General features: G+C 38.7%; 2 protein-coding genes across 2 annotated transcripts; both read right to left on the bottom strand.

The window, feature by feature from the left end:
* Nucleotides 1-369: 369 nt before the first annotated feature.
* LOC103983247 (sorbitol dehydrogenase-like) lies at nucleotides 370-3490 on the bottom strand. Its single transcript, XM_065177816.1, has 6 exons — nucleotides 3047-3490; nucleotides 2762-2829; nucleotides 2425-2661; nucleotides 1637-1927; nucleotides 1043-1230; nucleotides 370-896 (listed from the first exon to the last, which is right to left on the bottom strand). The coding sequence occupies exons 1-6, from the start codon at nucleotides 3162-3164 to the stop codon at nucleotides 704-706; spliced, it is 1095 nt and encodes a 364-aa protein (XP_065033888.1). The 5' UTR covers nucleotides 3165-3490; the 3' UTR covers nucleotides 370-703.
* Nucleotides 3491-4227: 737 nt separating this feature from the next.
* LOC135666157 (nudix hydrolase 14, chloroplastic-like) lies at nucleotides 4228-12630 on the bottom strand. Its single transcript, XM_065177728.1, has 9 exons — nucleotides 12596-12630; nucleotides 12327-12460; nucleotides 11260-12212; nucleotides 11065-11170; nucleotides 10837-10914; nucleotides 9238-9330; nucleotides 8954-9046; nucleotides 6906-7004; nucleotides 4228-4781 (listed from the first exon to the last, which is right to left on the bottom strand). The coding sequence occupies exons 3-9, from the start codon at nucleotides 11523-11525 to the stop codon at nucleotides 4557-4559; spliced, it is 960 nt and encodes a 319-aa protein (XP_065033800.1). The 5' UTR covers nucleotides 11526-12212; nucleotides 12327-12460; nucleotides 12596-12630; the 3' UTR covers nucleotides 4228-4556.

Raw genomic sequence — 12630 nt, 5'->3', positions numbered from 1 at the left:
GGTTTTCAAGATTAGATTATTTTATGACCTTGTAAATAATGTTGCATAACCATTTATGCGTAAAGTATATGTGTTTTCGGTTGCTAATGAAGTTTTTTTATTTGATTATGCTTATGTGATCTTGATTATGCTTATGTGATCTCCAATTATGTTTCGATAGAACAATGATAATAGTTACCCATGTATTAGCTAATTCTTGTCTTCTAAGAGATTGAATGAGGTCTCAAAGAGGCTAATCCTTTGTCAACAGATATTACAAGGGCGTCATACCACCTAAGTCGCATGAAATCATGTACACGACCATATTCTTTTAATCAAAAATGTATTTTGTAGCTCAAATTCTAATCACCCAATGTGTTGTAAAAGGGATTAACCAAGGCGAAGGAAGCATTCAATCACCATATCATTTTGTTTGATCAAATCAACCCCTTTTATCGAAGAACACTGCTACAAGCACTTGATGACCATTTTTTGATGCTGCTACAATTTATAATTTATACATCAAATTCATAGCATCATCACCAACATCTTCTTAGAAGAACTGCAATGACATGAACACACTACAAACACTTGATAACCATGTCTTTCAGCAGGAGTTTCAACATCAATTTAGAGCATCACCACCATCATCTTCCTGCAATCACAACTCTTTCCAGACAAGCTTAACTGCTACAAGCACTTGATGACCAATATGTCTTGGAAGCTAGAGGTTGAACATCACTTTTATAGCATCACCACCGCGAGCGCTAACTTCAAAGGCTTCCACCAGCTCCTCCTGGGAGAACCCAAATCTGTGTGTTATCAGAGGCTTGACATCGATCTTTCCAGTCCTCAAAAACTCAAGACATAGTGGCCAAGTATCCTTGTAGCGGAAAATGCCGATGACATCCACCTCTCTGCAACCAACATACATAAGGAACTTATTATCAGCCAATAACGAATCAACGTCTATTATCAAGTTATGTATTATTCTTTCATATGTTCAATAATATCTCTCAAGCATCTAACACTTTCCACAGATCAGTCATGCAGAAGGTTATACCTTGCTGCGGCAGGAGTAAGGGGGACAGTCATCTCATTACGTCCCATACCTATGAGGCAAACTTTACCACCAGCACGGGTGGCATTCAAGGCAGTTGACACTGTTTTGCTAAACCCAGCACAGTCAAAGCTCACATCGATATCATTGCCCATAGCCTGTTGTATCTGAATAACCTCTTCATCTACGTCCTACAGAAGTAATTGTGTTAGAGGCCACAACACAAGCGACCACTAACGCTGGCATCCCCTATAAACTCAATAAAATGCAATAACTATGATGAAGGGTATGATGCACAGACATAAAGGAAATCTATTGCTTAAAATTCAAGCATGACAAATGATAATACCTGTCTGGTTAAAGTTGCTTCCAAGTATTGATGACAAGAGAATTTCTAGTTGGGTAATGTCATAAATATTCGTAACTTACGACAATCATAGCATCAAGGTAAACTGACTGCAAATAGTTGGGGACATCACAGCTTGCTATTGGTGTTGTTGTTGTGTTTAAGAATGTGCAGACTAAAAATGAAAGTGACTAAATAGCACAATATATGCACTACTGCTTCTTGATTTAAGTGACTAAATAGGCAAAAACCTGACTGTTTGTAGAAACTTTTACAAAGTCATCTGCACCAAGAGCTTTTGCCACAGATAGGCGATAACTATCAACATCCACCATGATGATCCGTAGAGCACCAAAAGCTCGAGCTGCAAGCATCGTAACCAGCCCTATCGGGCCAGCGCCCATAATTAGCACATTAGTCTCCGGACCTACAATAGCACGACGGCAAGCATGAATCCCAACACTAAGGGGCTCACACATTGCCCCTTCCTCCAAGCTCACGTTCTCGGGGAGCCTAAAACACAAATTAGCAGGATGTACCACCTGTAAATGCAGGACAAGTTTATTATTAATTCCCAAACCAGCAACAGTGCACAAAATTTTTCTAAAAACTAAATTTTGATGCAATTATACAGGCTGTGTTGCATGTAATATATGGTAAGATGCATGATTATTAGCAAGAATATAACTTGTAGCTGAAGATTATCAACTTATTAACAAGGTTGTGAAGCTGATGGCCCGACAATGATTCTCCTGTTTGCATACCGCTTTATGTTGAAAAGAAACAAAGGACACAGACAGAGACACGGTTCGATTTAGAAGTTTGTTATGCATTTTAACCTTCTCTTGTATGAGTAGCAACATAAAAAACACATCATAGAGACTTGGTTGTAATTCTTGATTGATTGTTGCTTAATCATGTTACTAGGGAATCCTATTCATTAGACAAAGCAAATTACCTCAAGATTCGATTCGGCATTACAGCTTCTTCTTATTTTAGAACAAATATAATATTTCTAGTAAAATCTAAGCCTGATCACCTGATTAGCTAGGGAGCCATTGACAGGGGGTGAACCGAAGAACCTCATGCTGCGGCAAAGGTTATAGCGGCCACCCTTGCAGTATTTGCAGTGCCCGCAACTGATTCCAGGTTCCAACGCCACGCGATCACCCACAACCAGGGACTTCACTTCGCAGCCCACCTCTTCTATCACACCAGCACACTCATGCCCGATTACCATGGGCTCTTTGACAACGAAATGGGCACACCTCATGGTCTGCAGTATTCAGAGGAAAATGAGAAGGGACAATCATTTGATTCATCCCAATTTAGCACTCAATTGATACACAACTTGTGACATGTTCGCACTCAATAACCTTGAGGTGATGGACATCACTGCCACAGATGCCGACAGCCTTCATCCTCACCCGAACGTCGTGAGGCCCTGAAAATTTCGATTTTGATCAGTAATCCCGATCAAACAAGCGTCAAGACAACTCCAGCAAAGGGAAGAAGAAAAGAAAGAAAGATCCATGTTTCTGCTCGAATCCATACTCCATGGTCAAAATTGAGTCCCGAGTAAGAACATCTAAACTAGATAGCAGTATAATGCTAATCATACCACCCATAGAAGCAATCAAGCAATGGAAGAGAGGCCAAACCCAGAGGCGGGAGTCGAAAAGGTTGGATCTTGAGGGTGTTAACAGCCACCAACCAGGCGGCCATGTTCTCCTCCTCCACCTTCGCCCCATCTCCGCTTACTTCACCGCCCTTGCCCATCTAAGCGACTGATATATAGAAGGGCTGTAATGGATGGGAAGGGGGAGGGCTTGTGTTGCGATGGGCATCAAAGCAGACGACCACAAGAAGGATCCTCTGCTAAATCATTGTTCCATATCCATCGGATGGTCGTCCATATTAGGGTCTGGCGACAGTGGACCCCGATCTGTGCGTCGCACGGGTTCGTGACGAAGGCTGTTGACTTCGGACCCGATGAGCTGTTGGAGGGGCAAGGCGTAGTTCATCTGACGGCCTTCCTTGACTTATATCCGGCTCACGATCCTCTCCTCCGAGAGAAGCTCCATCGCCAAGTCAACGGGCTGGTGACGATGTGGACGGCGGGCTGATGCTGCTGTAGCCAATGCAATGGAAGAACGCGGGAGGAACTTACACAACAGTTTAATTGTTGATGGGAAGATTCTATGATAAATCCACCATTTAATTATTATACAAAAAAAAAAGAAGATTACCATTTGTATTTTTCTTTTACTATTTATAATTTTATTTTAATTTTCTTTTAACTTAAATATCTTCTTCTTCTTCTTCCTCTTCTTCTTTCTTCTCGGAGGGCTACATTTATAGCATCAATGACGACCATTAGCAAAAGAAGCAAACATGAAATAAGAGGTAAAAAATAATATAAAATAAAATCGACATTCCTAAGATAATAAGTAATAAAATAATATTTTTTATTTTTTAAAAAATTATCAATGGTAAAAAAAAAATCAATAATAAAAAAAGGATATAAATAATAAGCTTCATTAAAAAAGAAAAAGAACTACTATAAGATGCCTTGTTGAATCAACCTGACTCGATTCTAACCTGACTTGCATTATGAATTCCTCAATTTACATGTTCTTGATGTCCAACATGAGGCCCCATCTGATCATGTAGTCATACGATCTCAATTGCAATCTTTGTTTAGATAGATCATATCGAATTGATTCCAATATCCATTTGAATTGAATATATCCAGAAAAAGAAAAATATCGAATCTTGCTTTCATCACTTATCATTCATATAAAAAAAATAAAGATAACACATTTGGTAACACATTAACAAATCAGACGAAAAAAATTAGTCTTTCCAAAAGAAAATAACATGTTTACTTTCTCACATATGTCACTCCATCAAATCTAGAATTGAACAATGTGGTTAATCTGTCCGGTAGCTCAAAATGTCCTATAGACAAGTCATCTAATTACCTTCACTGCTTAAATCAGCAAATTCAGATCTGCTTATCAAAGGAAAAATTGCATACAATTCGTGACACCAAATACAAAGATTTATTGGCTAAATGAAAGAGAGCAAATCTCCAATGTGAAATGTTGACAAAAGGCAGCTTCAGGGAATTTGTATATGGACTTGCACAGCATACTCGAGTCGAGCAGTTCAAGGCAAAAAGCCATTCCTCTTCGCCATTTCATATAGGGCAATTGCAGCTAGAGCTTTTGCATCAGCAGTCACACGCCAAAGTGTATCGTAAGGAACAACATGTACCTTAATCAGCTCACCATGATCACGGAGGCCCATCTCCTTTCCCTGCAGGGCACTTATGATCTCCTCCTCTACATGGCCTCTATAAAGAAACAGGCTCAGTTCCTCGTCGCACCCACCCTAACAAAGCACAAGAAGAATCCTGTGGGTTTGAAAGTAAATAACAAAGTCTGAACTGCAATGTGATGCGGCAATTATATCATTCCACTGGAAATCAATCAAAATGTTCATAGCATATTTTGACGACTTCAATAGAGAAGATCTACACATACAACCCTGTGAATTCCCTTGAAGACTGACTTAAAATGGTGCAGGAGAGAGATCAACAGCTCATGGTTACATGGACAAAATTCCAAAACTGAGAATACCTTCTCACCCTGAAAATATAGTCACAACCTAGAGAGTAAAATCTTCTACAGATTGGGGCCACTTATGCTTTATTTGCAAGATTTCTTTATACTCCTCGTTGTGTTTTGTAAATCTTGGCAAATGTAGATGTTTCCTTAAGGTAAGCTTTCTGCTTCATCCTATAACCTTTGAAAATTTGAAGGGTTTTTTTTTTTTCGCAAAGAATAAGTAATGAAGACGAGATTCGAACACAAGACCTTGCGATAAACTATCAAGATCTTTACCAAATAAGTTAGCTGACAACTTTCAAAATATAAATCGGATGAGGTTTCAAATCCTCAACCTTTAGTAAGAGGATCTAGTACACCCATCACTAAATTAATGTTTTAGATGTAAAAATATATCGAATAAGTCTTCGATTCTCAACCTTTGGTAAATGAACCTGGTACACCATCACCAATATTTAAGATTATATTTTGTCAAATTTGTAGATTTCAAATTGTTTTACTAGTCAAGGACTTTGTAATACAATTTATGTTCCACATTATCAGGCAAAATCTAACTTTATTATTTTTCTGGTGGTGTGTCACGTCTTATAACAAACGCCGCCGCCTTTGAATACACTAGCAAGCATGACCTTCATTGTTGCTCAGCTCTTTACCCAATTGATGTAGAATATTAGTTGCGATTATTATATCTGAACTAAAAGGTATTTTCTTTCTTGTTCTGCAAACTGTATCACACATTTTACATATTTTCCCTTTAACATTTATGTTGAATCTGCTTTAGATTTGTTAAACTTTAAGATTTTTCACTGACTTGCAAGTCATCTTACCCGGTGATTTAAAAAGGCACTCAGGCGCTCGGGCAAGGCGAGGCGAGAGCACCTCGTTTAAAGGCCAGACGGCATGCTTCGAAGAGGCGTTGCCTGGGCGCTCGCCCGAGACCAGGCGTTGGGTCCTTGCTCGATTCAATTAAGCGAACCGAACCAGACTTTTTAAGTCTGGTTTGGTTAAATAACGTAGTTTAAAAAGTCTGGTTCGGTTAAATAACGTAGTTTCTTACCTCAAAAGCCACCCTTCACGCCCACGCGACCTCGAGGAACCCTAGCACTGCTTTTGCCTTTGTTGTTGATGCTTTCTGTTGCTGCCTCTACCGCATATGCAGCGGACCGAGCCTTCCTCTGTCGCTAATGGACGAGTCTGACGGTCCCTGTAGCTTCCTTCCGCTGTTGCTCTGTGTGCAATTCCTTCCATTGTCGACGGAGTGGACTGTAGGTTCCTTCACCACCGACAAACTTCCTCTGGAGCTTCCACCATTGTTGCTATCCACAGCTTTCGTCGCTGTCACTACTGTTGTTCACAGCTTCCGTCGCTACCGATGTTTTTGTCCGCAGCTTCTGTTGTTGTTGTCGTTTGCAGCACTACCGCAACAATCTTAAACTAATCCTCCGTTACTATTAACATTTTTTCTCCCCTCTAACTACTGTTAACAGTAAGTAATATACTATAAACAATATATTTTTAATTTAATATCATATTTTTATTTAAATAATTATATTTTTATTATATTATATATTTTTTTATATTTTAATATTTCAGAGTGTCTCGCTTCGTTTGGGCAAGCGTTTTGGGACCTTGGCGCTTTTTAAATCATTGATCTTGTCTGACTTGTCAAGACATTTGAATCAATGAGAACAAAATAAGCTGATATTTGAGATTTGACACTAATGGATCCCTTGAAATGGAAATAAATAAGCCACCCTTTATACCCATCCTTGTCGGTGACATTTTATACTTCACTCTGTATCCATTCTAGATTGACGGCACATGGAATTGTGGTTCCTGGTCATGCCATTAATTTTAATGCAACTTGGGAGAAGTTTCATCAATTTACCGGTGATGGAAAAACTTTGCATCCGGTTACAGGATCAAGAAATGCTGTAAGATTCACCATATCCTCCTTGTTCAAGTGTATCCCTATCTCCTCTTCAACCTGTCAGTGATTTATCATGCATCATTGACAAAATAAAAGAAACATAAGACAGACATTGGAGTGCCTGTACATTAAATAATTATCTTGAACTTAAAACTTAAGAGCTTAAAAGACGGATAACTGCACATACAATACATGTAAAGTCTGGAAGCATCATATTGACTCCTAAAGGTGTAAATACAATATATACCATTGTAAAGATTTTGTCATGCATGCCCAGGCTATCTGCATCATCAACTATCCTTATATCAGTTATGACTAGTGTTCAATAAGCAAAGGATTCATGTGTCAAATATGAAAATGCTGGAAATACCATCATCCTATGATTTGTCTTAAAGGATATATATGATTTGTCTCTATTGCAAATTACAATGAGGAGAAACCCTGCAGCCCAAAATGGAACATGATGGCCAATACTGTTTTGTATGTCAAAAAGAGAAGTTTTGGTCCAATTATTGATCTCCATATTGATCCAGTTCATGCTATAAGTAGCTGATTCAGAAGACAAGTACAAGTTGAATCTCTGACAAAACTAAGAGATCTATGTTCATTTTTCCATTAGCAGAAGAGATCTTTCATGTAAAAGCCTATGTTTCAATAAATCTTTAAATCTTAAAAAATGACGAAATAGATAATTTCTATGTTTGTTTATATATAGCATTTAATATATCATATTCAGTTTTGTTTGAATGAATTTTTTAACCCCAAATGAAACTATATCAGGAGTGTCCATCGTTTAATCAACCCAAATTGATTGATATAAAAATCTAAACCAGCACCAAATCAAATGCAATGGTTCCATTTAATTACTAAGTTTGGCTATGTGACATGCTAATAGTCCCACGTCAAAAGTGGGGGATTGATTAGCAATAACTTTGTTTTAAGCATTGATTAGCAATATAGTTTGGCAGCCTCCAAGTTATTGAGTTAATAGTCCACCAGAATCAATCATGACAAATAGTATCTTAGCAAACTAAGCATCTAAGGTGAATGGACGAGAGATATATCAGATGTGGAGTGATCATTGGACTGGACTATAAGTCATGTCACCTACTATGGAAACTGCTCGAGTTATATCAGATGTGGAGTGATCATTGGACTGGACTATAAGTCATGTCGCCTACTATGGAAACTGCTCCAGTTATATCAGACATGGAGCCACCATTGGACTTGACTATAAGTCATGTCACATACTATGGAAATTGCCCATGTCATACCAGATGTGGAGCCATAATTGGACTGGACTGGACAATAAATCATGTCACATGTTATGGGATGATTCTGAACTATGTTGGGCATTGGGTTTTAACAAGAACGCCGAGCCTTTAATTGGAGGAACTTATGTCACCCCAACCCGTTGGACTATTGATCCAATAGCTTTGAAACCACCTAGCCAAGAATGCTTATGCATTTTAGTAGGCCGCTTGTGAGGCTTATAGCCCAATCCAGAAATGACTCTACATTGTCACATTCAATCCTAAAAGACGACAAAACTCAGCAACTCAAAAATGGTAATAGGCTAATCTAGCCCTATAAATAATTACAATCACTCTCCCACCTTGAGTGTGAGACTAACCAAGATGTCACAGGTTTAATAGGTTCATTTGCAAAGCCCCAACTAAATTATCTAATCCACCAAATTGCATGGGCATCAACATGTTGTTCAAATAGCAGATATGAAATGTATGATCATGATCATCCCAAAGTAAGTTTTGAATAATAGGTTCATTTGCATAGCCCCAACTAAATAATCTAATCCACCAAATTACATGGGGATCAACATGTTATTCAAATAGTAGTCATATATTCCCTTCCCTAGGGCTATGCACTTGACTACCCCTTCAAATCTGATAAGTGCAGCACCTTCCATTCATAAGGTTAATATTCAAACGAAACATGCATCCTTTTATTGAAGTGGGTGAAAAACAAATTAAAATAATGGATATTACCTCACGAACTGCTGTGCCAACAACATCACCGCCTTCATCATCTATCATGCCAGCTGGGAGTTCCAAAATGAGTTTTCCAACAGGAACCCTAGGCTTAAATATTCAGTAAATTTTATCAGATTTTCAAGAAATCAGATAGCATAAAGTCTAGAGTTCTGTAGATACTAAATAGATTTAAATAACTTGTTATAGCTCATAATTGTCTTGAGATTCTATCAGGCTGTGCCCTTAAGGCATCAAAGGCCAAGTTATTCATAAAATCTGTTCTCAGTGTTGGAGCATACCTGTTCTGTAAGAACAACATAAGTTTTTCCTCTCGACTCTAAAAGAATCAACACAGCAACAGCTGGTCCCCTTGCAAACACAATTCCTGGAATCTAAAGATATTATAAAGGACACATAAACAAACCGAACAAGATCTTACATATAAATAAATGCTCATAACTAGTAACTAAAGATGCAAAGCTCACATAAGTTAAAAGTTTTAATCTTATGCAGATCACAGATAACATGATAGAACATAGTAAACACATGTAATATCAAAAACCATTCCAAGAAATTAACTTCTCAGCAGAATGCTACAATCAGAAAAAAATTCATGAAACAAGTAAATGCAGTTCAACAAAAGATGGTGATATTTTAAATGAATAATGTATACATGTGATTATTACCACAATGCATGCATGTGGCCTTCAACTCTACAACATCAGTATTTTATACATGATAACTGTGATACTTGTTTGTTGCTGCATCCTGAGCATTTCTATTTTAGTTTCAGAAACTTGCCTATTCTTCAAGAAGCAATAAGAAAAAAAGTTTGAGACAAATAGGCAGGTTCCTTGGGTAAAGTGTGCTCATCTCTCGAAGACTGCAAGTATTTTGTGTTTAAGTATGCTAAATAAGCTTTGTTTACAGAATATCTTCTATGACAGTGTTCCTGATGTTAATAAGAGACATTTTATTCTTCCTATACTTCCACAGTTCTACTTAATGAATGGTTCACTATGGTGGACACATATGAAGAGACATTTTTTCTTCTTATGCTTCCACAGTTCTGCTTAATGAACGAGTTAACTATGGTGGACACATATGAAGTTTCCTATGCATTCCAAAGAGTGCAAATGCAAATTTACAAGTCACAACCAAAAGGCAAAGACAGTAAAAGGAAAAGGCATATTAGTATCTCATTTTATGTACATTTTGCTATGCATCATGTAGTTATGTTAAGATGGGCTCTGTCCAAGATCTCAAAACTGCAAATTTTTTCATCAGTATCCACCTTTTTGTCTTTAAGTGTTTCAATGAAAGTGGTCAAACACACCTTCAACAAAATGAAAAATGAAAGGACAACCCAAAGGAATCTAGTTGGCTTTCAAGCTGAAAAACAGCATTCTCAGTGACTAACATAACTCAACAACAACATACAAAATGCAAGTTTTGTTAATTAAATATAAGGCATATTTGCAGATGCATAAAATATAAAATACATCACGTACTAGATTGAAAGTTATGATCCACCTTCTAAAGGATAAGCACATTATTTTTAGTTTTGTAAAGAAGTAATTTAACATAAAGTAAATCAAAACATACGCACATCAAAAGTGCAGCCACGTGGTCACAAGCATATGCACTTGCATACAACAAATAGAAGAAAACAAGACACTGAGGAAGGATGAGATCTTTTCTCAAAGCATCTGTCTCTAATAAGTGATATATAGCTTGATCTATTTGGATTTCCTCGTCACCAAAAGAAAAAAGTCCTAAACTTTAAAGATCCAACACTTTATTTCCAAACATAGCACACAAATATGACAAGCACATCACTTTTTCCGAAAAATGGTGGACATTAAAGTTAATTATCCTAAAATTGATAATTAGGTTACCTTTGCTTGTGTTTCTTTATCAAAAACATCTGCTTTGAACTTTAAGAACCCAACACCTCTACCAAACATATCCACTCCCTGCAAACAACATATCAATCATTCAGAAAACTGCAAGAATTCCAAAGGCTTGAAAACCAGATCACCAACAAGATAGGAGAAAAAAATGTAATTGTGCAACTGCAACTGGTTTCTAAGATTTAATCATAGATGAGCAGAAGATCAAGCCACCTGAATGTACACTTGTCTTAAAGACATATGCCCTCCCGCTAGAAGGCCAGTGTCACTCTGCATATTCTTCAACCACTGCTTAAAAAGGGAAGAACTGATGGCATTTCTGCGATTAAAGATGCAGATGTAAAATAATAACTAAAATTTAATAGGAGATAAGCATGCATGTCATAGAAATGGCATCAAAACTTTAACCTGAGGTCAGAATCGGAGACGCCGGGGGCGGCTACGACCTCGACGGAGTCGCCGCCCGGAAGGGTGATGCGCGTGGGCGAGGAAGGGGCTCGGGAGCCACCAGACGCCATTCTTCCCACGATTAATTGGGCGCGAACGCGGCGTCGACGGCCGCCGCTGCAGATTGCGGTGCTCAGCAACGGGGGTAAAAGGTGGAGAGATGGGTCGGGGATCACGCTTCGGTGGAAGGCAGAGGGGAGGAGGAGTCGGTGCGCGCGAGCTGCCATTCGACGCGGTCCGTTTTGGCTGAACCCCTAATCGCTCGAAATTGGAATTTTGTTTTGAGGGAATTATTAGATTAAAATCGATGATCTAAGAAATTCTGGTCTAATTTTGCTTTATTTTAGGTTTATTTGAGGTCACATCTTTAAGCCGGCCGGTCGAGGACGGAATCGACAAAACCAACCGGGCCGGCCCGTGGTTCATCTGTCGCCCCATCTCCCTCTTTGCTTGCTTTATCGATCGAACGTTGTCCACGGCGGAAATCGAACCAATGTTAATACTTGCAAATCTGGAGATCGACTGCCACAGCAATAGCTACTGTTTCATTTTCATTCAAACGAAAAAGCGTAAGTCATTGCATGAATGGATATTGGTTTAAATAATATAAGTTTAATCCCTCGATTAGAAATACAAAAATTAATTGGACACTCAAAAATTGCAGCTTCACTTCCTCCTGTTATTAAATCTGTTAGCTCCACCACCATATCCTCTTCCCCGGCCGCCTCCATTAGAGAAACCACCAGTTCTTCGATATGAACCGCTGCCGCCGCCTCTACCGCCAGAGAACCTGCCACCGCCGCCGCCACCGAACCTTCCTCGACCTGAGTTGCCACCTCTCGATTGGTCTCGGTCTTGCAGGGGAGGCAATTTTTCCAGGACCTCGATGTTCACCGAGTGAGCATTTTCTTGGCCTGCAAAGCGGAAGAAAAAATCTCAGTGGATACAAGTCCAGTGTGATATGTTTTGAACAATTAGCAGAACAGGAATAAGGTTACGATCAGCCCTGAAAGGTGTATACAGCTTACCTTCCAGGAATGCATCCACATCATCAGCAGGCACATCGAAAACTGCACCTGTGCCATCGGCAGTAAGAGAGAGGCCTTTAACACCTTCAATCTTGTCATCAGGCAAGAATCTTCTGAAGGTACTAAAAGCAAACCTGAGAAAAAACAGTGACCAAAAATGAGGATCATGTACTGAATACTAATGTCTCAAATTGCAGAAAACACCATCTATAAAGAGTTTCCAAATAACTTCAAACTTGAAGAATATTTGAAAAAGGTTCAGCACTTACGTAGGTGAATAGATTGGCCTTCCTGTCTGAAGAAG

The sequence above is a fragment of the Musa acuminata genome, unplaced genomic scaffold (assembly GCF_036884655.1).
Source record: "Musa acuminata AAA Group cultivar baxijiao unplaced genomic scaffold, Cavendish_Baxijiao_AAA HiC_scaffold_1077, whole genome shotgun sequence".
Classification (NCBI taxonomy): Eukaryota; Viridiplantae; Streptophyta; class Magnoliopsida; order Zingiberales; family Musaceae; genus Musa; species Musa acuminata.
Note: the sequence above shows the minus strand (reverse complement) of the source record. Positions and strands in the feature narration are given on the sequence as shown.

Coding starts and splice junctions, on each gene's coding strand:
- LOC103983247 (XM_065177816.1), bottom strand. CDS start 3,164: ATGGGCAAGGGCGGTGAAGTAAGCGGAGATGGGGCGAAGGTGGAGGAG. Junction 2,830..3,046: donor TTTTCGACTCCCGCCTCTGG/GTTTGGCCTCTC, acceptor CGAAATTTTCAG/GGCCTCACGACGTTCGGGTG. Junction 897..1,042: donor CTTACTCCTGCCGCAGCAAG/GTATAACCTTCT, acceptor TGTTGGTTGCAG/AGAGGTGGATGTCATCGGCA.
- LOC135666157 (XM_065177728.1), bottom strand. CDS start 11,525: ATGGCAGCTCGCGCGCACCGACTCCTCCTCCCCTCTGCCTTCCACCGA. Junction 9,331..10,836: donor ATAAAGAAACACAAGCAAAG/GTAACCTAATTA, acceptor TAATATCTTTAG/ATTCCAGGAATTGTGTTTGC. Junction 4,782..6,905: donor GCAAAGTTTTTCCATCACCG/GTAAATTGATGA, acceptor GTGCTTTGTTAG/GGTGGGTGCGACGAGGAACT.